This window comes from Bombus impatiens, unplaced genomic scaffold (genome assembly GCF_000188095.3).
Source record: "Bombus impatiens unplaced genomic scaffold, BIMP_2.2 scf_0113, whole genome shotgun sequence".
Taxonomy (NCBI): domain Eukaryota; kingdom Metazoa; phylum Arthropoda; class Insecta; order Hymenoptera; family Apidae; genus Bombus; species Bombus impatiens.
The window spans coordinates 19961-46089 of record NT_176532.1 but is presented as its reverse complement, the minus strand read 5'-3'; the positions used below and the strand labels follow the sequence as shown (position 1 = coordinate 46089).

Sequence of the window (26129 nt, the reverse complement as noted above, 5' to 3'; positions counted from 1 at the left end):
ACACCCCCCCGCCATTGCCGAATCAATTTGTCTTTTTTCTTTTTTTTTTTTCTTTCATTTCAATGTAATAACGATAAATGTCGCTATCATACGCGGCGTATAGTCATCTTCCGTTCGGCAAATTCACAAGCGAGCGTCGTACATTCACATGTATCGCGACGTCCGGTGTTCGAGAGGGTAATCTTGGGAAAGGTGGATGTTCCTTTTGGCTCTCGTTTTTTCAAGTATTTTCCTCGGCTTCGTCTAATTTGGCATTTCGAGTGGAAGTTCTGCGCAAAAAGCACCGGCCAGCGTCACCATCGCACGCGGGACCGCGAATAAGAGAAAAAGGAACGATTCTGACCAGGTGGGTAAATCGCTGACGATCTCGACTTCCTGGAATCGTGGGAGGACGAGCAGAGGACGCTGGAAAGAGAGAGTGCTCGATTTTGGCGCGCGCGATCGTGTCCATGCGGATTGATCGAACGCTTGAAATTCTTTTTTAAGATACGAAGACAGAATTATCGAAACGCAAGATATAGATTTTATTAGCAATTTTTAACGTAGATTATTTAACAAGACAGTCGCTATTTTTAAACTTCGTTCGTCCTCGTTCGTTTGCCGAATCCAATTTATTTATTAATGTCGCAGTGACAAATTGACATAACGACATAAATGGCCGAATTTGATAATTCTTTCATCGAAAGTAGGAAGTAAAGTGTCTGTGTAGTCGGACGTAAAATTGTGCTTGTCGTTCGTACATAAATAATATACGTAAATCGGTGTTGAAGACTATAGTTTCTTATATGTATCGAGCAATTTGCACGAAAGGCATGTGAAGGTAAATAGGCAGAATTAAGCTATAAACGAAATTCTATTAAAATTATAATTGAAGCATCCGATACGCTACGGCAACGCCATATCGTAATACAGAGAAAAATCGTATAATATCAAAAAGAAGTGCTCGATACTCGAGTTAGTCGATAACAACGAATAAACGAAGAAGGGACTTCCTGGTCCCGCCAACGATTATTTTTCGCTGGCAATCCCCAAGCGGTAAGATAGTTGTAAAGATTCACGGGGCAACGCTCCCCATAACCGCAAATCCCATGGTCGGCAGACTGTAACGAGGGAAAAGTGACGATGGAGTTGCGGCGGTGGCGGTGATCGCGACTCGTTCGATGCATGAATTTCGTGGTCTCTTTGGTTGTCGGTAGAGAAGCCTACTCGGTTGTTCGATCGAGTATGGAACAAGAGGAAAAGAGCGAGCGTATAAGCAGAAAGATGGAAGAGGGGAAAAAAGAAACGAAACGGAGTAAAAGAAGGAGGACAAGGAGGTGGAAAAAACAACGGAAAGTGGATCGTGGCCTGACGGTGGTCGCCACGGTTAAAGTAGAACTGACCCCCAGTTGTCACGTTTAATTTATATGTTAATGAGCGCATGTCACATTTCAACGGTACGGAGCAGCCGCCCCGTGCACTTCTCCACTCGCGATCACCGAGAGAAGAGAGAAGAGAGTTGCCCCGTTCATTCCACTCTCCTCCTGCCCTCCTTCGTACCGCCTGCCACAGGTTTATATTTAACCGCGCGCCACACACCATGGCACCCGGCGCAGCCCACTTTGCCGCGTTACTCTCCTGCCTTCTACTCTTTTTCCATCTCTTCCATTCTTTCCTCTTTCTCTATCTCTTCAGCCACCTACTCCTTCTCTTCATTCTCTACACCCTTTTCCATCGCTATCGATCGCTCTGCTCTCAGTTGTTTTCTTTCTTCGATCCTTCACCTCCGTCGCTTCTCTCGCCTGGCCCCTTTCAGCTTTCTGGCTTTCGCTCTTCCTTTTCGACGCTTGTGACATTGTTTTCCGGCTGTTCGCCGATTCGTCCCCTCTTACTTACTGATCTGTTTTCAGTACTTTCGACGACACTTCGCGGCTGTTTTCGCGGCCTTTGTTCTCTTGTTTAGCTGCTGAGTGTTCAAGGTTCCTTGCGTAATTTTCAAACTCGAAACGTTGGAATTCCTACGCGTGGTTCGTTGACCGTTCATAAAAAACTGTAATCGATAGAAAAGTGTCACCGACGGTGTATGGTTTTTAATGTCGCTGCTCGATCTAGAGATATCAACTTCGTCCCTTAACACGTTGACTGTCATGGTGGTTACGTGGTGGAATTGCAACGATGCAAAGCGCTAAATGCATCGTGAAGCGCTTAAGCGACTATATTGTCTTAACAAGGTATCTATACGTTATATGTACAGTAGCTAGGAAAAAATATACGCGCATACCCTCGTTTTCCAGTGAGTGGTCTCTTCGTCAGGTTCTATATTTCAGTTTCATAGCATCAAATTTCATTTTATTATACCGCTAACGATAGATGATACGATATTTAATATATTTGGACCTAATTAATCGGCACGTAAATGCTCTAATAAATACAACGGTGTGCAAATACTTCTCTCGTATAGTAGCCGCTATGTATCGCGCTAAAATAACGAAATTTATCCACGGTCGACGCGACAACTAATTACCCTTCTATACTTAATTTCACCTCTCTGCAAACATAAACTCCAACATAGAATGCAACATTTCGGCCAAAACCTGCTAGAAACGCAAAACCAATACGAACTCCAACATCAACATTCGTTGTCCCAACTGGCTCGCATTAACTCGTAACGCAAACACTTGCCAGAGCGTGTGCACTTGAACGGACGCTAAACACGATCGGGAAACCGTGTGGATTGCAGAAATGCTCGGACTACAAGGCGTCGAAGGTGAACACGTTCGCGAGGACCGAACCACCGGACACGCAGGTGACGAAGTCGGTGATCGCGTTGTTGCTCCATTATGGCTGGAACAAATTCACTATCATCACGGAGAGTGCTTGGTCGACGGTGGCCAAGTCGCTGGAGGAACAGGCCACCAAGAATAATCTCACCGTCAATCATTACAAGACCGTGGAAGATCGACACACGTGCTGCGAGGAAAGGCTGCCTTGCTGTCAAGTCAGCGTATGGTTTCAACTCATACAGGAGACCAAAAATATGACCAGAAGTCAGTTGAAGTTTCGTTTACGTTCGATATTTCTCAGAAAGTCATCGAGACGACCGAAACGATGTGTTCGTCGAGAGCCGCCTTCTCTATCGGCCTCTCGTTTCCAGTTCTGTTTGTCTTCGAATCGCGTGGCTTTCGTTTTTGAAACGGTTTTAGCGCGATTGTAACACGCGAGACTCGTGTTTCCTCGTGTTTCGAAATAGAAACGGTTCCATAGTACAACTTCATCGGTTGTTGAATCGCGCGAGTTCGAGCGAGATTTTAGTGTCCCAGATACTGGAATTGACCCCGTCAACGAAAGAATACAAATTGATCTTTAACGCGTTCGACTAAAGTCCAGTAGCGCGAGTTCGTTAGAAGACGGTAGAAACGAAGTTGACAAAATTTTTCTTTCCTATCGTTAAACTTAATTAGACTCGATACTATACTTAATATAGGACGTAACATTTACTAGGCTTAATCTTTAAAATTCTTTGGATGCCATTGGGGCTAGATCGCTTATAAAGCGAAAAACGACGCGTGTTATAGCGCAACAGCGATGATCGAACCTATATGGTGGTTGGAAAATTCTGTCGCCAGATTTTGCTTACCAGGTAAAATTAACTGGTGTTGAAGATTCGATCAAAAATTTGCAGTGCAGGCAACTTTCACATTCTTCGTTAAGCAGATCGATAGTTATATCTGTATAAAAATTCTTCACGAAGAAAAAAATGTTTAATATTAAGAATCGATCGTTGAATCAATTTGTAAAGGCATTGTGGAAGAATATTTGAATAATGAAGATAAAAATAGATGGATGTCGATGAAACGTGACAAAGTTGTTACAACGATGCTTCGATTAATTCTACAAATTAACAGAAATTTCAGTCGAAACAGTCGATTTCTTTTCTCTCGGAGAAGAGGAACAGAAACAACAGAATTTTCCGATCGCGCGAATACTTTCCTTTCGTGAGTATTTTCGTGTGTTTCCTTCGTGAGAACTGGTACACGGTATATAGATCTATTTATTCCATGATCTCACCGATAATTGCGCGGCAAACGGAGCAGCCGTTTCCCGCCGGTAGGAAAATGAAGCGTGAAAGTCAGTTCCGTTCTGGAAATCGGTCGGTCGTCGTTGATGGAACGCTCCACGGGAGGCGGGAGCGCGTCTAACGGAAGGCGTAAATCTGTCGACAGTTTACATATTCCTGGGAACGGCGATGTCGCTGATAGACATGATGAACTCGATGCAGAATCAACGGCTGCTAGACAACGGGGAATACATGGTGATACACGTGGACATGATGACGTACTCACCGCGCGAGGCGCAAAAGTACTTATGGAGTAAGTACATACTATATATATGTATCATACATTTACATACTATTATACCACCAGACTGCGCGTGTTTACGCAATATCATATTTTTACGATCCTATTTAAAGAACTGGAATCCAAGAATAGATTTGTTTTCATCCGTTAAATATTAAAACGAACAGTGAATTTGAAGGACATTTTATGTATCTCGGTATTTTAAATTTTCCGCTAATGCATAAACGTCCGCAGTCTGATAATCACGAACATCTTGCACAATAATTGACCGACTAGTCCACAAGCTACAGATTATAGGCTATAGGCGTCCGTTGCACGGTTTTACAATTTTGCAACTGCCTTGAATTTCATTTTTACATCTTGAGCTGTTAATGATACTTGTACAAGAAAGTGGCATAGTCAGATAGTTAGTTTAGTAAACTGTACGTAAGAATAAGCTCTTGTTACTGTCACGCGTGAAAATTTGTCAGCGCCGTAATTTCGAAAATTTCGCTAATAATAATTAGCGAAATCGCGCAACAAGGCCCATAGCAGGTCCATTCCGGTAACGAAACGACTCGTGAAATTCGATTGACCCGATTGTTCGGTCTCCTTGGCGGTCCTCCGGTGTTCCTTGACGAAACGTACCGCGTTCCTCGTTACCTCATCATTTCCGTATCTAATCCGAGATTAACTGAACGTCATGGGTCAGGCATGGTTCGCTCGTGACCCGGTTTCCAGCACGTGATCCGATTTTAATGGACGTTCCTCTAGAGTCGTCGGTCCCGTGTTGTTGCTCCGCTCTCGAAATCAGATATTTCCGTTTCCCTCGTACGAAAGAGGGTACAACACCGCTCCTTTCTCATCTCGCCTCGCACGCGATCGGTCTCTTACAGAACCGGAACACTTCGACAATCTGCGGAATTGCCTGGAGCCGAAGGACTTCCTCAAGAGGGCACGATCCTTGATGGTGGTAGTATCTACGCCACCCACACAGAACTACGAAGAGTTCACCAAAAAGGTCCGGGAGTATAGCAGCAAGGAACCGTTCAATTTTGTCATCCCTGAATTGCTGAGAAAATACGAAAAGGTAACTTTCTTTATATCAAACGTACGCTGTTCGTCGAATGTTAACTCCTTGGCTTATAATTATGCTATGAGGGCTATTAAAAGCGTAGGATCTAGGCCTAAAAATACAGAATCTAGGTTTATTAATAATTACTTAAATGCAAGATATTGAAACGATAATTATTATTACGTATCACTACGAGATATATATTTCATAATAATACCCAAGTATTTAAAGCTAAAACTAGAGAACCAAACTTTGTTAGAAATACAATTTGTATTTGTTAAATCGTAATTACGTCAAACGTTAAATCGCGACTGTGACATGGTAGATATCGTATTATATTATAAGAGAAGGAGCTGAAATTAAAATTCGTCTATCAATCTATAGAGTGATTTTCTGGTTTCAGTATGTGTCGATTCACGCCGCGTATCTTTACGATTCGGTGAAACTGTACGCGAGAGCCCTGGACCAGCTCCTGAGAGATCAACCAGAGCACACACTCGAGGAGATCGCTAGCAATGGCACTCAGATCATCGAGACGATTATCAGAAATCACACGTATCAAAGTAAGTATTCGTATAATTTGCACCGCAAATTGCTAACACGATCAAGTTTGAAGTGGCTCGATCTCTCGATAAGACTAGATCTGATTAGAACGAGTGGGTGCAATCGATACATCTATTGTCACGTAGATTTTTTGCGCGATTTCGAGACAATTAGAAACACTTGAGAATTATAGATCAGAGATATTAGATATTAAAAAGATCGTTCTTGGTCCTGGATATTTACGAAAAAAATGTATAATCGTGTTCTGCGAAAACAGGTGTCAGCGGCGCGACGATCAAGTTCGATAAGTTCGGCGACTCGGAGGGAAACTTCTCGGTACTGGCCCTGAAGAAGGATCCGTTCCGTTTCAACAACTTCTCCTGCGATTTCCAAATGAAGCCTGTAGGCCAATTTCAACAGGGTGAAACTCTAGTGAGTGAGTTGTTTACAGCATTCGTGCAGCTCATATCCATTCGCGGTTCTCCAATTACTCCTACGATCGTTCTAATCGACAAAACTTAAAAAAAGTTTAAAATTATCAAAATACCAAGGGTATCGATCGTGTCCAGGTGTACAGGCCATCGGAGGCGATGGACTGGCCGGGTAAGAATAAGCCGGAAGCGGAACCTGGATGCGGTTTCCTCAACGAACATTGTCCCAAAGATGACACGCACCTGCGAAGCATCGTGGCCGCTGGAGTGCTAGCTGTTTTATTGTTCTGCGCCGCGGTGATCACTATGAGCATATATCGAAGGTGGAAGATAGAACAGGAAATCGAGGGGCTGCTGTGGAAGATCGATCCGAGCGAGATACACGGATACCCTCATCTTGACAACATGATGTCCTCCCCTAGTAAGGTGAGATACCATTTGCCGTTTTCTAATCCCTGTATACTTGCGTAGGTACTTTATTTTATATATACTTGCATATCACATATACTTTGAACTTTTTATTTCATTCTATTTTAATTAAACGCATAAAAATTCACAGTCTGACAAAGAACGTACGTATCTTTATTATACGTAAACGTTAGAGATAAAAGATGAACGCTATAACGACAACCGCTGGCGCGATCATTAACTATTAGCGCTCAATATACATATTTATTTATCTAATGATTTTTCGAATTGTCGCACCATCTTCTATTATTGAACTGTCGTTGCAGTTAAGCTTAGTTAGTGCAATGTCCTACGAGTCAAGATGCGGGGGCCAGGTGTTTGCGCAAACCGGGCATTACCACGGGGTAGCAGTAAGGATAAAGGAGCTGAAGTTCTCAAAGAAGAAGGACATATCCAGGGACGTGATGAAGGAGATGCGTATCCTTCGCGAGATCAGGCACGGTAACCTGAACTCTTTCATCGGGGCGTGCGTCGAGCCAATGAGGATATTGTTAATTACGGACTATTGCGCCAAAGGAAGTCTTTATGTACGTCACCTTAATACACGAATGAACGTGTGTAATCCGGTCTGCTGGTGTTTTCAACGAATGATCGCATTGCGTATGTGTTTCAGGATATTATCGAGAACGAAGATATCAAGTTAGACGATATGTTCATCGCATCATTAGTTCACGATCTCATTAAGGCAAGTCTATATACGTGTTCGTACGGCAGATCAATGATATGTATACCGATTGCGAAACTATTGTGAAAATATTGTTTGCTCCGTTTCAGGGTATGCTGTACATTCATGAGTCATCTGTGCTAGTCTGTCATGGTAATCTGAAGTCATCCAATTGCGTGGTAACCTCGCGATGGGTACTCCAAGTTTCCGATTTTGGCCTGCACGATATGCGGCATTGTGCCGAATCTGACAGCATTGGTGAACATCAGTATTATCGAAGTACGAAAAGAAAAAAGAAAAAAAGAAATATAACGATACTTTATTGTTCTATCGCCAATCGATTAGCGGACTGAAAATCATAGTCGTGTACTGATCTACACCATTATGATTTTCTGCCCTTCGAATGATTTTTGTGACTCGATTTCTAATTGAAATATTTCTCCTACATAGACTTATTCTGGAAGGCACCTGAACTATTAAGGAATCCCAATGCTCCGATCAGAGGTACCCAGGAAGGGGATATTTACTCGTTCGCGATTATATTATTCGAGATGATCGGACGGAAGGGGCCGTACGGTGGCGTGAATCTAGAACCCAAAGGTAAATATCCGTGCGTAGCTAAAAATCCGTAAGCGTTAACGATTGTCATTCGTTAATCGGCATTTGCCAAAAGGTATAGCTGCAGAAATATAAATATGAACGTTAACAAATTGACAGAAATCATAGACCGAGTGAAAAGGTTCCCAGAAGATGGTGAACCGCCGTTTAGACCTAACATAGAGATACTGTCCGAGTCTGAAGCAGACTGTGCTGAGTATATAGTTAGTACGATTACCGACTGTTGGGCGGAAAGTCCAGAACTTAGGCCCGACTTCAAAATGATAAGGACACGGTTAAAGAAAATGAAAGCGGGAAGGCATCGCAATATCATGGACCAAATGATGGACATGATGGAGAAGTATGCAAACAACCTCGAAGATCTAGTCAGTGAACGTACACGCCTTCTTTTCGAGGAAAAGCAAAAAACAGAGGATTTACTTCATCGAATGTTGCCGGAGTAGGTTGAACTATATAAATTCTTTCATTAAAAAGAAAGAAAAAAAAAACTTTGCTATCTACATTAATGATACCACGTCTGTTTCTTACAGACCCGTTGCAAATTGCTTGACAAATGGAATCGGTGTGGAACCTGAAGCTTTTGACTTGGTTACTATATACTTTAGCGATATCGTTGGATTCACTGCAATGTCAGCGGAAAGCACGCCTTTCCAGGTATGTTTTTCAATTAAACTAATCTTTAAGGAAACAAGATATATATCTTTGTGTGACTACTATTATAATTCCTTCGTTTTTCAGGTCGTAAACTTCTTGAACGACTTGTACACTTTGTTTGACCGCATAATCAAAGGATATGATGTATATAAGGTGGAAACGATCGGCGATGCCTATATGGTGGTAAGTAAATTTTTTTTATAAATTCTATACATTTTTTTATTCTATATAATTCTACGATACATCGCTTTTATCAGGTTTCTGGTTTGCCAATAAAAAATGGAAACAGACATGCCGGAGAAATTGCATCGATGTCCCTAGAACTACTTAACGCTGTGAAACATCACACCATAGCTCACAGGCCTCAAGACACTCTTAAATTGCGCATTGGAATTCACACAGGTATCGTACCTTGGGAAAAAATATTAAACGCGATAAAAATGACATAAATATACGTAACAAATATTACAGGTCCTGTAGTGGCTGGTGTTGTTGGTTTAACGATGCCTAGATATTGCTTATTCGGGGATACCGTAAATACAGCTTCGCGTATGGAATCAAACGGCGAACCGTTGCGTATTCACATAAGCGAGCAGTGCAAAGATGCTTTGGATAAGGTCGGTGGCTACATAATCGAAGAACGTGGGTTGGTTTACATGAAAGGAAAGGGAGAAGTAAAAACTTATTGGCTCATCGGAGCCACTGAAAAGGCCATTCAAAAACGAGAGGTTTGTATAAAAATCAATATAATAAGATTGTTAGATCAATGTCATATAATCTTGATTTTTATGTTAATTAGGTTGACGTCGGTGATCTTCCACCACTCTTTTGTAGACCAAGAAGAAGTCCGAAATTAAATTCAGATTCTCGACACGCTTCGTTGCTAGGCGGTCTAGGAGCTGGCAGTCGCAGACAGTCGAGCGTTCCAAGACCAACGCCGGATGACTCCTCGTCTCAGTACGGAGGATCCAGTCCAGTCCCTAAACCTCTTAACTCTCGGAAATTAGACCGATTTCCTCTGTATTTGACCGATAACATATCGAAGACAACGCTAGATAACGTTGCGTTGCAAGAAGGAGTTGAAAATCGGGCGGCTAACATTAAGATAGCACTCGATGATTTCTTTATCGACACGAGGCCGAAATTTAGGAAAAATGCAAGAGTTCTGTCGACGATTGCCTCGTCGTCCTCTACGAGCGATTATCCGTTCCAAACGATAATACGGGAGTCACGTTCGTTAGACCCTTTCCCATTGGAGCTCTATAATAAGAGGTTCGAGTCGCCGAATTTCTCTTGGAAGGAACCGAAGAAAAGTTTTCGATCGCTAGAGAATTGTGAAAAGTGCACACGGACTAACTCGAAGACGAATATTTCTGAGAAAGTGTTGAATAACAACTATCCGAATGGTAATGTAATAATAGTGCCCCATACGGACGAGTCGCCGAACGAAGCAGAGACACCATTACTAGGAGATGAGAGTGGTTGTATGGGAGAAATTATGCCTGTTAAACGTTGGCGTTCTCTCGATCAAGTGGTATCCGTTCCTAGTACAGACAGTGTGCCTGATAAAAAATCTTCCGCAAGAAATTCGATCAGAAGTTGGTTGGTAAATTTATTCAATAGCAATGGATTACGCAACAGCGATGTTTCCTTAAGAAGGGGTGTAATAGCAGGTTACGATATACAGTCGGAACGTGAAAGTATAGTTTGATAGAAAATTGATTTTGTAGTCGAGAGAAAGAATGAAGGGAATTCGAACATGGAATCTTCTACTATAAAACGTATGAGTGCACAAAAACATTCTTACATTTATGAGTCATAAGCATGATGTATTGTTGCCATCTTTTTAGCGTATAGATATGTGGAATGTGTGGGTATAAAAGTTACCGACCGTGTATATTTTTAATACCTAGATATTTTATGACTTGTATTAAAGTACGCTTTATATTGGCGACAAACACGTTTTTTTTTTACATAGTACGAGATTTATCTGTTAAAATTTTTAATCCGAGAATATAATAAAACTAGAATGACTTATAAAAATGATTCTAACCAAAGTATACACAAGTACAGAAATCATGTAAAAGAGTCTGTCTTGACGTAGCACAAATGATTCCCATTCTAATACAAACAGAAAGAAGAACGTGCATAGTTGAAAATGTACATTTACGCAAGTTCGAATACACTCGTTTCAAACATATGTATGTATGTATATATATGTATGTATGTACAATTTCGATACTTGTTCACTGAAGGAAAGCAAATTATCCGTATGGCTGTGAAAAGTGAACTAGATTGTACCTAAGGTGCTTAGTAATATATCATCTTGTCAAATGTATATAAGTGAATAATAATATATAGATGTAAAAATAAAATGTAAATTAAAAGAAATATTATCTTCTGTAAGAGCTGATTAAAGATTCATCTTTTGAAATGTTGTATAACTCCAATTTTTAATAGAAAAATACGTTTTTTCCTTTCTAACATATTTATTTCTCAAATAATAACAATACTACATACTGAAATATCATATACATTCTTTTTATATAGCTCAAAAATTGTATACATTTAATTATACTACAATAACTTATATATTGTACAATTAAATATTTTAATCATGACCCGAAATGAACTTGGATAAGAAGTCCTTTGGCTTTGGTTCCTGAGTTACTTTCCAATAATTCATTAATATTGCAGCTGGTTTCCATTGAGCGCAAGTTTCTTGAAGTTCCATTTGTCCCTAATATAATATAGTTATTAATATATCTGTTGCAGTATATATGAAATAAACAGGATACATATTAGGCTTACCTTAATAAGTAATATATCGATCACTCTTACATCCTTTACATTGGCATGACGTTTAAATTCTTCCCGTAACTTTGCTACACAATCTTCTTTTGTTACCGGAAGATCATAGTTTGACACTATGAAGTAAATTAGTTATACATACATAAATATATAAATCTGACAATTTTGTAATGGAAATAATAACAGATGGCAAATTATTTTTAGTGAAGTTCAAATAAACTAGGACGAAAATTAATACATTCTATTTTGTACAAAAAAGAAATAAATTTGAAATACATATATCCATATACTATTTTAAATATTTAGGTTAGGTAACACATCTTCATGATTTTCAAAAACATACAATGATTAAAGTACTTACAGATAAATGGAATTTGGCGATACCATGTTTTATATAATGTTATTACTCTTCTATGAGCATCTATATGACTTAGTGACAAAATTGGTTTTACTTGTCTTAAACCTAATTCCACACGATTAGCCATTTTTGCACTTCACATACGTACTTATGTATGTTTTGATCTGTATTCAGATCACATATGATACCAACATTTCCGATTAATATTTCCTCGTTAATACTATATAAGAACACCGTATAAGAATGTTGTATAATTCAAAATAAGAATAAGATATTTCTTTCTTATTAACAGTAATTCGTTTTTATACTTCTTATAATATAATATCTTCTTATAATATCTTTATTATTATTTCCTTTTAGATTATCAAAATCATGTCAGAAAGTTCATATTGCATAAAAATACAAAGATTAGGAATCTAGTTACTCATATATTAAATGTGTACTGTTGAAAATGAATTTTAAATAAGGGAAGGGATATCAATTTTCTAGAAACTATATAAGTTTGCGACACTGACATCGTTAGATTTATATGGCGCAATCATTTTACCCGGTTGCACGATTTTGCTTGCTTGTATCGTTACATTAATCTGTCAATAAAAATTTTGTATTTATAATCGATAATAAATATAAAAAAAGTGTGTTCGGTTCTATAGTGTTACTTCTTTATAATATTAATTGAAAGATATTATCTCTAAACAATTATAAGAAATCATATTTCGTTTTAAAATATAATCTGTACTCCAAACTAGAGATAATTAATATATTTTTAAAAAGTACTTTATTATAATAAAAAATGGTAGTTAGGCAGTATCAAGAAGAATTAAAATACTTAGAAAAGATAACTGAAACATGTTGGAGGATAAAGAAGGGTTTTCAACCTAATATGAAGGTAATTTGTTAATCGTATTTTATCTTCTCATGTGTATTAAATATTTCTTTATTCATAGGTTGAAGGTGTTTTTTATGTAAATAACACGTTAGAACGGTTAATGTTTGATGAGTTAAAAAATGCATGCAGACCAGGAGCAGTGGGTGGGTTTCTCCCAGGTATGAAACAGATTGCCAATGTTGCTGCTCTTCCTGGTATTGTTTGGAAGTCGGTTGGATTGCCTGATGTACATTCTGGATATGGTTTTGCAATTGGTAACATGGCAGCATTTGATATGAATGACCCAAAATCTATAGTATCACCTGGTGGAGTCGGATTTGACATAAATTGTGGAGTACGTCTATTAAGAACTAACTTGTTCGAAGAAGATGTTCTACCTGTGAAGGTATTATTTTCTATCAGTTATGTTTTAATGAAATTATGTCATAGGAAAAAAAAATAAACCAGTAGTTGTTTTTAGGAACAACTTGCCCAGAGCATGTTTGATCACATTCCTGTTGGTGTTGGTTCAAAAGGAATCATACCCATGAACGCACGTGATTTAGAAGAAGCCTTAGAAATGGGAATGGATTGGTCTCTCAGAGAAGGTTATATCTGGGCAGAGGATAAAGAACATTGTGAAGAATATGGTAGAATGCTTAATGCAGATTCTTCTAAGGTATCAATGAGGGCTAAGAAACGTGGGCTTCCACAGGTAAGGTATTAGGAGAATTTATAGAAATAAATATTTAAGAATTCTTGATTACTACAACTACTACAACAATTTATTTTACAGCTAGGAACATTAGGTGCAGGAAACCACTATGCAGAGATTCAAGTAGTAGATCAAATTTACGACAAATGGGCAGCATGTAAAATGGGTATTGAAGAAAAGGGTCAAATTTGTGTGATGATTCATTCTGGTAGCAGAGGATTTGGACACCAAGTTGCAACTGGTAATAGATACGTAATAAATCCATTTTTAGAAAGCAGTGTATATTAAATTTTTTATGTAGTACAGATGCACTTGTACAAATGGAAAAGGCCATGAAACGAGACAATATCGAAACTAACGATAGGCAGTTAGCTTGCGCTCATATAAAATCTCAAGAAGGTCAAGATTATCTAAAAGCTATGGCTGCAGCTGCCAATTTTGCATGGGTCAATAGGAGCTCTATGACATTCCTCAGTCGACAAGCATTTGCCAAACAGTTCCGACAATCTCCCGATGATTTAGACATGCATGTTATATATGATGTCTCCCATAATATTGCAAAAATAGAAGAACATATGGTCGACGGAAAGCAGAAAACCCTTCTAGTGCATAGGAAGGTAAATGAAATGAAAGTAAATTGCTACTAACTATATTGAAGGATGTTTACATAATTACTATATTGTTCATAGGGATCTACAAGAGCATTTCCACCTCACCATCCTCTGATTCCTGTAGACTATCAATTAACAGGTCAACCTGTTTTAATTGGTGGTACTATGGGAACTTGTAGCTACGTTCTTACTGGAACTGATCAAGCTATGAAAGAAACATTTGGATCCACGTGTCATGGAGCAGTAAGTATTTCTGAACGTTTTTTATTTATAAAATTATCCAATGATACCTAAATTAAATCAAAATTGCCTTTAGGGTCGAGCTTTATCTAGAGCCAAGTCACGCAGAAACTTGGACTACACAGATGTATTAGAAAAATTAGAACGACAAGGAATATCGATTAGAGTCGCTTCGCCTAAGTTAGTTATGGAAGAAGCACCGGAGTCTTACAAAAATGTGACAGATGTTGTGGATACGTGCCATGCTGCAGGTATTTCCCGGAAATGTATAAAATTAAGGCCAATTGCAGTTATCAAAGGATAATTAAACTACACGACAGTCTTATGCGCAAATAAAGTTATAAATAAATATATTGAAAATGATTCTTAAACATACAGTTCAGTACCATGCTACAACTGAACACACAAAACGACTTAACAACGCAAATGTTTTGATATTATAAGCATTTTCAAGACTAAAACATTAGATAACGTGTGTTTTTCTTTCATATTTTCATTTCAAATACTCTATCTTTTAATAAATTTCTAACGCTTAAAATTCAATCACTTGTTATAAACACTCACGCCAAATTGTTATTCTCAAATCGAATGTTAATTATAATTAAATTATTGAGTTTAAAAATGATTAGAATCATTTAACAGTATTACGATTGTTAATATTACATCTATTTATTAAAAAACGTATGAACTGAACTCATACGTATACATATATATGTATTAGGTATCGTACATTTTTTGTAAATTATGTATATTTAGCAGAAATATATAATTGGAATAAAAATGTATGGCAATTTTTGAACAGCTTGTTACTTACACGTTTCGATGTGTTCGTTTTCATCTGTTTTCCGGACTGAGTAGGTATTAAGGAATATGGTATAATGAACCAGATTATTTTAAAAATATTACATTAGCATTTTATTAGATAAAATGTACAGTTACCTACGCACGAAGTAAGAAAGCTATATTAGACTAATTCGTTCGACTTTACACGGGAATTAAATTCGCTGTATCATGCTTAACAAATCCTCCAGTGACTACAGGAAGAGAAGAGCAAAGGTACAGAAGACAAGAGAATACGTCGGAAGACAAAGTTCTATTGTGTAGATAATGGAAGCTAACCATCACCATAAATAGTAAACGTTTCTCTCTCGCACGCGCTCTGATCTAACTATCTATGTATATTTATGTATAACTTGATTCAGGGTACTCGTATGTAACAATGAACGTACAACACGCTCGGTATGAACCCCCGAGAGGAAGATAACGGAAGAGTCTAGTCACTGGAGGAGTCGTTGAAAGAAATACAAGACCGACCAGCGAGAAAAAAAAATGTGATGTGGTCTGTACTGCATTCCATTGAGAATTATAAAATTACGTTACAAAAAAATAATTATCCTAGAGTACTTATGATAGGTGATAATCAGGAGACGGTTCAGCTACGGACTCAGTAGTGAACAGTGGATTTGGGAACTCTGGTGGGTGTGGCAGTGGTCCAGCAGTCTTTGGCTGACGACGATACGCCATTAGCCAGCACGACACAGCAATAGCTACAGCGACTAGTGCCAAGAGTGCTGTAATTACTAGTGCTATCACAAAGCCGACCGTAGAAACGCAAATATCTTCTACTCTTTGAGCTGAGGTGACTGAAACAGGAAAAAAAGATTGTATTGTAATAATAAAGTATATTTTAATTCTCGTTCAGCGTTAAAGCGACAAAGTGAAAAGTCAACTGAACAAGCTGCAAGAGTCAGAATTGACCTTTTCTAGAAATTAAGATTCTTCTCTAACTGAAGAAGAAAAAGGATATGGACTTACTCTCAGCTGGATCTGCCGTAAACCTCTCTTCTCTCCTCTCCAGAGTGAATATCAGATTCGACTGGATCGTTATTTCTTCTCTAAGTTGTCCTTCAAAGCTGTCCGTGATGCTTAAAGACGTATCATTTGTCTCGGAACTCACGTCTCGACGGCGACGACCGAACGCGTTGTATCCTCGACAATTGACCTAAAAGGGTCATAATAATATTTTAATATCTTAATTAAAACCTTAATATTATATAGTAGATGGTAATATTAATAGTAGAAGGATACTCACGGGTTGACAACGTCCAAAGCACACACGGATATTGCACTGGAATCGAATATTGTCACTGCTTGGGAATTTAAAAGCATTGAAGCTGGCCATTAACGTCTGAGTTTCAGGATCTTGTTCCCATTCTCCGAATATCGTCGGATCCGTCGCGCAGCCATTCTCATCTGTTACAATGTACTCGTTCTCCAAATTATCTTCCATCGTTTTGGCCACACAATTTCGGGCAAATCCACCATAAATAGCTAAAATGATAAAATTATTATATAATTATAAGAAATATAAGGTTCACGATTTTTTTTTCTTTAATTATAAGCCATATACTTACTTGAAGGCTGAACTTCGACTTGCAACATCAAATTATCTCCAATTTCAGCAGAGTTTATTTCATTTCCGCTTTGAGTAACGATCTTCATCAGACAGACCGGCGGAGGACCAGTGTTAGCAATGGTGCCAGCTGTAGTCAACATGGAGACATTGAAACCCAGGGTAACGTTTTGTTCTCCAGTTTGGTATATGCATTTGATATGGTATGCTTGAGTCTTGTATGTCATCAATTTCGGATGCTTTTGTATGACCAGTACGAAACTTGCTTGTCCCTGAAAATAATCATTTTGTACATATAACATTTTGAAACAAAGAATATAATAAAAATAATATATATACTGGTAATACAATTAATAAATTTACATAAGAATAACTTACGTTTACGTGTATCAGTCCGCAATTTCCAAACGCCACCTTGAATATCTCGGTTTTGTGCATAGTTTCTGCTGGAATGGAGACAACCCTCCTGCACTGCTCATCTTTGCTGTGACCTTTGACATATAGAACACCATCGAATTCCTGATCGTGAAGATGTATTTCGACTTGCACTCCATCCGACAAACAGCTAACAACCATCTCTGGTCTGGGGAAATCGGTTCGCCATCGGTTCTTGTCATCTAACAAGGGAAGATCTTATTAATAATTTGAATAACAAATATGACAACAATAGGAGTCTCTCGGAAGAACAATTGCTTACAGCATTGAGTATAAGCATTTCCAATATAACCATTGATGCATATGCAAATAGCTTGATGACGAGTTGCATTACATAGTGCATAAAGACCACATAATTGAGTTGAACAAGGATCTTCACATGTTTGGCTGGTTTTATCGCAGAATCTGTTATCAGCACAGTCATCGTCGTGTTTGCACTCGATTATGTCAACTACAAATACGTTTCATTAATTAAACAAAATTTAGGTAAGCAGGAATATTTATCAAAATAATATTTATTATATAACATTCTTTTCATACCCAATTTGCAATATCCATTCGCGTCCAGTCTGTATCCATGATGAATCGGACACACGCAGCGACCATATTCATCGATGATCATACCGTTTTCCAAAGCACACACACAGTATCCTTCATCGTTGATGATCATTCCAGATTGTTTCCTACACGGTATACAAACTTCTGTTTCATCCTTAGCTGATCCTGGTGGACATACACAATTGCCATACTCATCGACAATTTGACCCTTTGCTACTGGACATACGTTGGCTGTAAGATAAAGCAGATTCATTTAAAAACTATTTTATAAATTGTTCGATCATTTTTCGCTACAAGTCGTTTGATATAAAGCAAGAAATTACTTTTGTCACAGCGGACGACTGCGTTTCCTCTATATCCGGGAATACATTCACAGATCATAGTTCTTACAGGAGACGTGTCGAGTACTTTACAATCCGCGTTTATTCCACAAGGTTCGATCTTCACGCAAGGATTGATGCACTCGCCATTGAAACAGGCGGTCTGAGATGGACATTCGTTATCCGCCTTGCATTTCTCTGTCACTGAGTATTAAGAAACAACGATAAGAAAAAATAACAAAAAGTTAATACCTATAGTATTATAAAAATCGAATCACTCTTACGTTTAGTACATCCCACTTTAGTATCTCCGATGTAACCGGGAGGACAAGCACACTCGACTACATGGTTATAGACGTTGCAATCCATGTTTCCGGTGCAAGGATTTATCCCACAAGGATTCTCGCAGCGCTCGTTAATGCAAGCTTTGTTCGTGGGACAATCAGAGTTACTTTTGCAACCAAGAAGGACACAGGAAACTCTAGGATTGCCTCCATATCCTGGTGGACACTCGCAGATAGCTTTGTGGTTGATACCATTGCACTGAGCGTCTTTTCCGCAGGTGGTGATTAATGGAGAACAGACTGGGACACAGTTGTGCTGGACACACGCGTGTGATCCGCTGCAGTCACCATCTGTGCGGCATCCGGCGACTGAAAATTAAATTACATTGATTTTCAGACAAATTTGTCTTAAAAAGTTAAATTTTTATCAAATTTTTATAAGATAAACCTCTACTTAGGTTCCAATGTTTAGGTTTCATTCATAAAAATCTGATTTTACATAAACATCCGCAGTCTATATGTATATGATAATAGAACAGCTTTCTGTCTTTACAGCTTAGTCTTTCCAAAATCGACATCTTTCGCCTCCGAGAAAAATGGTTAATAACAGAAGCACAGTCTTACCTTTAGTGCAAACCAAGTCAGGATTTCCATCGTATCCCAGAACACAAGAGCAAATTGGTTTGTGATTTGCAACGCTACACTTCGCATTGGGGCCGCAGGCACAAGGATTCTTGCACACCGCGTTAACACAGGACTTTTCTGAAGGACAGTCGCTATCGTTAGTACATTCAATCTCCAAAATCGGTTTCGTGGGTCTACAAGTTCCGCTGCCGCTGCTCACGTATCCACTAGGACACACACAGACCATCGTTCGAACCGGGGACGTCGGAAGGACTTTGCATTCCGATGGATCGCTGCAGGGTTGCACGACAGTGCAAGGATTCTGGCATTTATTATCAAAGCAGGCCAACAAATTAGGACAATCACTGTCCTCTTTACACTCTGGTCTTTCTTCCGGTTTACAAGCGATGTAAGGATTGCCTGTGTGATGAGGTGGGCAACGACAAATGGGTAGATGATTAAAGACTCTGCATTCGGCTCTAGACGAGCAAGGATTGCTATGAACGCAAGGATTGATGCACTGCATATTGATACAGGAATGGTCTCCAGGACAGTCGCCATTGCTGTAGCAACCGATTACTCTGCATCGATCCAAAGGATTTCCATGATAACCGTTACGGCATCGACAGTCGGCTTTATGGTTGTTGGGGAAGCATTCTGCGTTCACTCCACAATTATCGGAGATTAGGCAAGGATTCACGCAGTTGTTGTTCACGCAACTCTTGTCTAGAGCACATTCGCTGTCGCGCGTGCACTCTACGGAATAGCAAGCGATATCCGGGTTGCCTTGGTAGCCTTCTTCGCAAGAGCAGATCGGTTTGTGGTTTCGTACGGTGCACGCAGCGTTGGTACCGCAGTTACAAGGGTTCCTGCATTGTCTGTTGATGCAGGACTCTGTGTCGCTGCACTCGTCGTTCGTCGTGCAAGTGCCGATTATTGCTATTTGAACTGGAAAATAAAATATTTGTAGAAAAATGCAAAGTTAAATCAAGAAAGTCTGTGATTTTAACCTTGGAGTTACTTACTTGGTCTACAAACGCCGTCAACGTCAGTCGTCCAACCTTCGGGACACGTGCACGTCATGGTCCTCACGGGCACAGTGTCCAAAACGTTGCAACGTGCATTCTGCAGACATGGTTTGATCACTGGACAGGGGTCGATACACTTATTTTTAATGCACACCAATTTGTCAGCGCAATCAATATCGATTCTACATTCTGGTTCGTCGAATGTTGTCGTGGGATGATGTGTACAATAGGAATATGGATTTCCAGCAGGAATATTCTCTGGACAACGGCAGGTGGCCACGTGGTCCTGAATGTAGCAGATTGCGTTTTGAGCACATGGTGAATCTTCTAGACAAGGATTAACGCAGCGTCCGCTGTCGCAGGCTAAATTTCGAGGACAATCGTGGTCAGCGCTGCACTCCACTCTTTCACAATGCACTTCCGGATTGCCTAGATAACCTGGACCGCAACGACAAATGGCTCGATGGTTTTGCCCGTAACATTCTGCGTTTATCGCACACTTGTTCTCCAGGATGCAAGGATTCACGCATTGACCATTGTAGCACGTTGCTGCGCTGTTGCATTCACTGTCCGATTCACAGTCCACTGAAGAAAAGAAAGATTTTGTAAAGTTGCGAAGCTCAATTAATTGGATTATTTTCCTATAAATTTTATGGAATTTTGTGAAATTGAGAAGCTTAATTAGATCGAATTTTTTTTTCAGAATTTGTTAACTTACATTTGAAGCAACCTAGTTGAGGATTTCCAGAATAACCAGGCGGACAGACACAGGATGGATAATGATCTACGACGTTGCACTTGGCGTTCGGACCGCAATTGCAAGGATTGATGCACAAGTTGTTTACACAGGCAGCGTTACCCGCGCAATCGCTGTTGGAAGTACATTCGGCCACAATTTCCGCTATAAAATAAATAAATATACATCGTAAATCATTTGCGAACAGGGTGATATATCGATTTTGTTATTCGTATAGGCATATTAATTTTCTCAAGTGCAACACTTACGTGGAACACAGTTGCTTCTTGGATCACCAATGTAGTTGGCAGGACATCTACAGACTGGATTGTGATTGTTCGCGTGACATAGTGCATTTTTGCCGCATGGGTCCTTGACAACGCAAGGATTCACGCAGAGAGAATTTATGCACCGTTTGTCGTCGGAGCATTCGCTGTTAGCGTAGCATTCTGGACGAACTGGTGGCAGTGGTATTGGAACTGGAATGGAAAAATGAACAATTTTCAGCATACGAATGTACAATATAATGTTGAACTGTGAATTATTATATTTATTTATTATTTAGCTACTATATTGGATATTATAAAAATATTGAAAACTTACGTCTACCGCACTCGATGTAAGGGTTGCCAGTAAATCCAGGCGCGCAATGACAGATTCCAGTTGCCACACATTGGGCATTCACTCCACACTGAGTGGTCAGACATGCCTCGATGCAAGTTCCACCCACACACTTGTCAGAATCGTTGCAGTCCTGATCTTGGTGGCACTGCAGGACTCCTAATGTTGAAAATAAAATTCATATTGTAACAAAATGATGTACTTTCAAATGATATATGTAAATGTCTACTAACAGTATGTACTATATGTGTATGTCTACTAACAGTATAAGATTATAAAGAATATAATATAATGATTGTTTGAAGTAATGTTTACCGATTTCCTTGCACAGTCCATTTACGTCGGTGATAGTGTTTGCAGGGCAAGTGCAGATCATCGTACGAAGAGGCACCGTGTTCAGTACTTTGCATTCTTGTTCACCAGAGCACATGTTAGAGGATAAGCAAGGATCTTGGCATTTTGAGTTGATGCATGCGTAATATGCTGGACATTCGCTGTCTTCTTTGCACTCTGCTTCAATTGGCACACCTTGGAGAACAAGAGAATTATTTTTAGTTTCGATTCTTCACCGAAGATGCTCTATAGTATGCTGTACGTTAACTGCACCAATGTCAAGGTTTAATTAAATCAATGTTAACAACGTGAAAGAAAACTCAACTTACCACTGCACTCAACGTATGGATTTCCAGTAGTTCCCAGAGGACAAGTGCACTTAGGCTGATGATCTCTCGCGACGCATTTCGCAGTATCCGCACAAGTATCGTCCTCGCAAACTGGTCGACAGACTCTGTTCAGCCTGTCGCAGGCTTCGTGATCTGCGCAATCCTCGTTGTAATGGCACACTGTGGAAATACAGGCGATTCTTGGGTCGCCTTGGGTACCTCGTGGACAGACGCATTGCGCCCTGTGAGAGACCGCGATACATTCTGCGCCACGACCGCACGCGATATCTTCGACCAGGCAAGGGGTGACACAATTGTCGCGCAGACAGGTCTTGTCGTAAGGACAATCGCTATCTGACTTACACTCGGCTAGAAAGAAAGAAAATTTTTCCATTATCTTTCAAAGTTAGTTCAAAGATATAGTTTAAAAAATGTTGAAGCGTAGAATTGCAAAGCTCAAAACTTTGAAGTATAAAGCGTGATGCAAATTGGACCAGCACGTTTTTGCTTTTGGAGATGTACTGGAAAATTTGAAACAGATGTCTCATGTTGAAATATATAAGAGAATTCGAGATAGAGGGACGCAAAACTAACAAAAATAAATTTGACATCAAACATTTCTTCGTATATTAAGTTTTATCTCTGGAGAATGAAACGTCTTGTAACAAACTTACGCTTGAAACATTGCACTTGAGGATCTCCCGCGTAGTTCTGCTGGCAGCGACAGGTCGGATGATGATTGACAGTGATACATTCCGCGTTCAAACCACATTGCGTGCTGACACATGGACTCTGACATAGCTGGCTAATGCAAGCCTCGTTGGTTGCGCAATCTGCGTTCGTTGTACACTCCGGGAACGAGTCAGTGTCTAGAATAAAATTAAAACGTTTGTTTCAGTCAGTCCTCCTTAAAAGCCAATACTCATTGTTCATCTTCTATTTTATGTTAGTTTCAACTAATTACCTCTATAACAATTTACGAATGGGTCGCCTGCGGTGCCACGCGAGCAATGACACTGTCGATAATGATTTTGGACAGAGCACTCTGCATTTGAAGCACATGGATTGATAATGCACGGATTGATACATCTTTCGTTCAGACAGGCCATGTTTGAAGAGCATTGAGTGTCGGATTTACAAATGGCTTCGATCTTCTTGTCCACTAGAGAAAAAGAACAAAATTAGATTAATTACACATTAATACGCAACTGCTTCACAGATAGTAATCATAAATCAAATTCAAGCCGTGTTATTTTTTACGAAATGTCGAAAATACGTACTTTTTTTGACGAAGAGCGATTATTCTCTAAATCGTTCATTCTGAATTCTTCGTCATTTTATTACGCGATCAAAAGATTATTTGACACTTACCGGGAATACAAGCGACGGTCGCGTCTCCAGCAAAGTTTTGCAAACATTCGCAGACCATGGTTCTCATTGGTAAAGTGTCTACGACGGTACACTTCGCCCCAGCGATGCAAGGTTTGGTTTCGACACACGGATCTTTACAAACGCCATTGAAACAGCCCAGTTTGCTGGGACAGTCTCCATCTACTTGACACTGTGGCTGTGGTTCGATCGGTTCTAAAGCAAACCGACAAATTTTTCGTTTATTGATCCATTCCAAATAAAACTAAACACGGCCATGAAAGAGTTAAGAAAAATAGGAATAGAGACATTCTAATTACCCATTAGACACGAGGTATATGGATTACCCACGTAACCCGGAGGGCATCGACAAATAGGACGATGATTAATCACGAAACATTGCGCTGATGGTGGACAATCGCAAGGATTTACACATTTTGAATCGCGACAGGCTAAAGACGATGGACAGTCGTTGTCACTAACGCACTCTGGTCTCTCGCATGTTTGGTACGGATTTCCTATGTATCCATCAGAACAGTAGCATCTTGGTCTATGGTATCCATCGGATCTGCAGAATGCATTCACACCGCACTGTGTCACAGAGCAAGCGTCTATGCACTCGTTGTTGATGCAAGATTGAGTCAACGGACAGTCGCTGTCACCGCGACAACCAACTGCAAAAATATAACAGGTATATTATACTAGAAATATCATTTCGTACCATTCTATATTATGTTTTCTTACGGAATGTGTAGTACGTATAACAATATAGAGAGAAAATCGACTCGCGTGAAAAGATATTTGGAGAACGTACTTTCGCCGCAGTATTGTTGAGGATTGCCAGTGAAGCCTTCGTTGCAGACGCAGACAGCTCGATGCATTTGTACGTGACAACGACTGTTGAAGCCACAGGAATCCAGTGTGCAAGGATCGACGCATTTTTGATTGTAACAAGTCTTGTCGTTCGGACATTCGGAGTTCTGAGTGCACTCTACAGTTGGTTCTGCGAAAGTACATTGAAGGTAAATGTTATAATTTCCTCCTTTTTCTTTTCATTAATAATCTTAAGATCTTTTTTGTAATCTGTTGATAATATTTGAAAAAATCACCTTCGACTGTTAGAACGGTGCACTGTATGCGAGCGTTGCCAGTAAATCCATACGGACAGGAGCAGACAGGCTTGTGGTTGACCGTCTGACACAGTGAATTAATACCACAAGCACCGATGCAAGGGTCTCTGCATTTCTGGGCGAAGCAAGCCTTGTCTCGTGGACAGTCGGAATTAATGACACATTCCGGATAAATGCACACTCCAACGCCGTTTCTAACTTGACATTCGCCGTTATAGCCGCACGGAGATGGATTACAAGGATCGGTTTCTGAAACAAATAAATCAATCTTCGTTCAATCGATTCGAAAATTATTTTCGTAAACGATTAACTCGTTTTATTATTACATTATCTCTATTATTCTTTCCTATTACTATTAAATCAATAAAAATTGGCGAGTAATTAAAATAGAACAAGACGGTTTGAGAATCTCGAAATTACCAATTTTGGTGTAACATTCTTCGAATGGATTGCCGATCAACGGAGATGTACAACTGCAGAGGGGACTGTGATTGATAGCTTGACATGTAGCCTTGATACCACACACGTTTTGCGTGCAAGGATTTATGCATTTGTTGCTGATGCAAGCCTTGTCTCCTGGACAATCAGAGCTGATCACACACTCTGGATGACAGCCTGTGACACTCGAAGGAACTCCTTGAAGGCCGGGCAAACACTTGCAGACTGCCGAGTCGCCGATCTTTTGGCAGATTGTGTTAGGTCCACATGGAGATGGTGAGCAAGGATCTCTGTCCTTTGGTACTGTAAGCAAAATAATTTTATGTATTCACAACGATTCGGACGAAGAACGAAAAGCTTGCGTAGTGAGCTTCGATAAAGTATCTACATTATTCTATTATCTCTCACGTCTCAACAAAGTCCAAGCTGTTTTATTTGTTTAATTGTTCAGTAGCATTGTGTTCTCACAACTTTACACTATCTACGCTATCAACGAATTGTTAATACATCCTAAATAATAATCGCTGCTAAAAAAATTGTTAAGCTCAAAAGAAAAGAAAAAGTAGGATATGCGTGTAAGAATAAGATACCTTGAGGAACAGCATGGCAAATGGTGAACGCGTCTCCGATAGTAGGTAAAGGACAGGAACAAATTGGAATATGATTGGACACAGTACAAATGGCTCCAACGCCACAAGTACCGGGACAAGGATCTTGACACTTGGTTCGAATACAAGCTTGGGATTTCGGGCAGTCAGTGTTCACCAAACACTCTGGTTGACAGCCTTCATACGGATTTCCTCTGAAATCTGGCAGACACTCGCAATACGCAGTATTGTGTCTCTCACGACAATACGCGTTAGTTCCACATGGTGAAGGATTGCACGGTCTCGAAGGTGTCGGTGGTTCTACAGGCGCTGTAATAAAATTTGGACACAAAGAAATTAATAAACCATTTAAAGTAATACGTCAGTTAGTACTTTACAAGAAAGAATTTGCGTGATCGTGAAAGAGTTATTTTACAAGAACATAGAACTGTACAAGAACGCGGATAGACATGGCAAATGATTTAAACAAAGATCGTGAAAAGAATAAGAGAGAATGAAGAACGTGTATGGGCAAAGCTTCGAGATCTTGATA

At 39.6% G+C, this 26129-nt stretch overlaps 4 protein-coding genes across 6 annotated transcripts in view; 2 read left to right on the top strand and 2 right to left on the bottom strand.

Annotated features, from left to right (window-relative positions):
* Nucleotides 1–11203, top strand: part of LOC100747919 (receptor-type guanylate cyclase Gyc76C-like) — a 42870-nt gene extending 31667 nt beyond the window's left edge. The window contains exons 3-18 of the mRNA XM_003486412.4: nucleotides 2720–3026; nucleotides 4203–4349; nucleotides 5213–5406; nucleotides 5795–5954; nucleotides 6212–6366; nucleotides 6504–6791; nucleotides 7100–7360; nucleotides 7447–7518; nucleotides 7608–7776; nucleotides 7948–8097; nucleotides 8215–8554; nucleotides 8646–8769; nucleotides 8854–8952; nucleotides 9027–9171; nucleotides 9241–9497; nucleotides 9569–11203. Coding sequence (XP_003486460.1) covers nucleotides 2720–3026; nucleotides 4203–4349; nucleotides 5213–5406; nucleotides 5795–5954; nucleotides 6212–6366; nucleotides 6504–6791; nucleotides 7100–7360; nucleotides 7447–7518; nucleotides 7608–7776; nucleotides 7948–8097; nucleotides 8215–8554; nucleotides 8646–8769; nucleotides 8854–8952; nucleotides 9027–9171; nucleotides 9241–9497; nucleotides 9569–10480 — 3780 coding nt within the window. The 3' untranslated portion in view covers nucleotides 10481–11203. The remainder of the gene's footprint in view (nucleotides 1–2719; nucleotides 3027–4202; nucleotides 4350–5212; nucleotides 5407–5794; nucleotides 5955–6211; nucleotides 6367–6503; nucleotides 6792–7099; nucleotides 7361–7446; nucleotides 7519–7607; nucleotides 7777–7947; nucleotides 8098–8214; nucleotides 8555–8645; nucleotides 8770–8853; nucleotides 8953–9026; nucleotides 9172–9240; nucleotides 9498–9568) is intronic.
* Nucleotides 11204–11246: 43 nt separating this feature from the next.
* On the bottom strand, nucleotides 11247–12126 carry LOC100746882 (NADH dehydrogenase [ubiquinone] 1 alpha subcomplex subunit 6). The gene is made up of 3 exons (XM_003486405.4): nucleotides 11942–12126; nucleotides 11581–11696; nucleotides 11247–11509 (listed from the first exon to the last, which is right to left on the bottom strand). The coding sequence occupies exons 1-3, from the start codon at nucleotides 12063–12065 to the stop codon at nucleotides 11381–11383; spliced, it is 369 nt and encodes a 122-aa protein (XP_003486453.1). The 5' UTR covers nucleotides 12066–12126; the 3' UTR covers nucleotides 11247–11380.
* A 318-nt stretch (nucleotides 12127–12444) lies between these two features.
* On the top strand, nucleotides 12445–14915 carry LOC100745965 (tRNA-splicing ligase RtcB homolog). Its single transcript, XM_003486398.4, has 7 exons — nucleotides 12445–12827; nucleotides 12886–13212; nucleotides 13288–13521; nucleotides 13603–13762; nucleotides 13828–14138; nucleotides 14211–14375; nucleotides 14449–14915. The coding sequence occupies exons 1-7, from the start codon at nucleotides 12732–12734 to the stop codon at nucleotides 14674–14676; spliced, it is 1521 nt and encodes a 506-aa protein (XP_003486446.1). The 5' UTR covers nucleotides 12445–12731; the 3' UTR covers nucleotides 14677–14915.
* Nucleotides 14916–15260: 345 nt separating this feature from the next.
* Nucleotides 15261–26129, bottom strand: part of LOC100747316 — a 28149-nt gene continuing 17280 nt past the window's right edge. For all 3 annotated transcript variants that reach the window (XM_033318747.1, XM_033318748.1, XM_033318749.1), the window contains exons 36-59: nucleotides 25580–25906; nucleotides 24972–25292; nucleotides 24531–24800; nucleotides 24236–24424; nucleotides 23742–24095; nucleotides 23425–23637; nucleotides 23018–23215; nucleotides 22728–22922; nucleotides 22054–22422; nucleotides 21707–21919; nucleotides 21374–21550; nucleotides 21040–21249; nucleotides 20753–20935; nucleotides 20032–20619; nucleotides 19007–19954; nucleotides 18383–18751; nucleotides 18102–18302; nucleotides 17761–18009; nucleotides 17483–17671; nucleotides 17164–17402; nucleotides 16787–17057; nucleotides 16465–16703; nucleotides 16188–16374; nucleotides 15261–16015 (exon numbers count right to left, since the gene is read on the bottom strand). In XM_033318747.1, the coding sequence (XP_033174638.1) occupies nucleotides 15777–16015; nucleotides 16188–16374; nucleotides 16465–16703; nucleotides 16787–17057; nucleotides 17164–17402; nucleotides 17483–17671; nucleotides 17761–18009; nucleotides 18102–18302; nucleotides 18383–18751; nucleotides 19007–19954; nucleotides 20032–20619; nucleotides 20753–20935; nucleotides 21040–21249; nucleotides 21374–21550; nucleotides 21707–21919; nucleotides 22054–22422; nucleotides 22728–22922; nucleotides 23018–23215; nucleotides 23425–23637; nucleotides 23742–24095; nucleotides 24236–24424; nucleotides 24531–24800; nucleotides 24972–25292; nucleotides 25580–25906 (6938 nt within the window). In that variant the 3' untranslated portion in view covers nucleotides 15261–15776. The remainder of the gene's footprint in view (nucleotides 16016–16187; nucleotides 16375–16464; nucleotides 16704–16786; nucleotides 17058–17163; nucleotides 17403–17482; nucleotides 17672–17760; nucleotides 18010–18101; nucleotides 18303–18382; nucleotides 18752–19006; nucleotides 19955–20031; nucleotides 20620–20752; nucleotides 20936–21039; nucleotides 21250–21373; nucleotides 21551–21706; nucleotides 21920–22053; nucleotides 22423–22727; nucleotides 22923–23017; nucleotides 23216–23424; nucleotides 23638–23741; nucleotides 24096–24235; nucleotides 24425–24530; nucleotides 24801–24971; nucleotides 25293–25579; nucleotides 25907–26129) is intronic.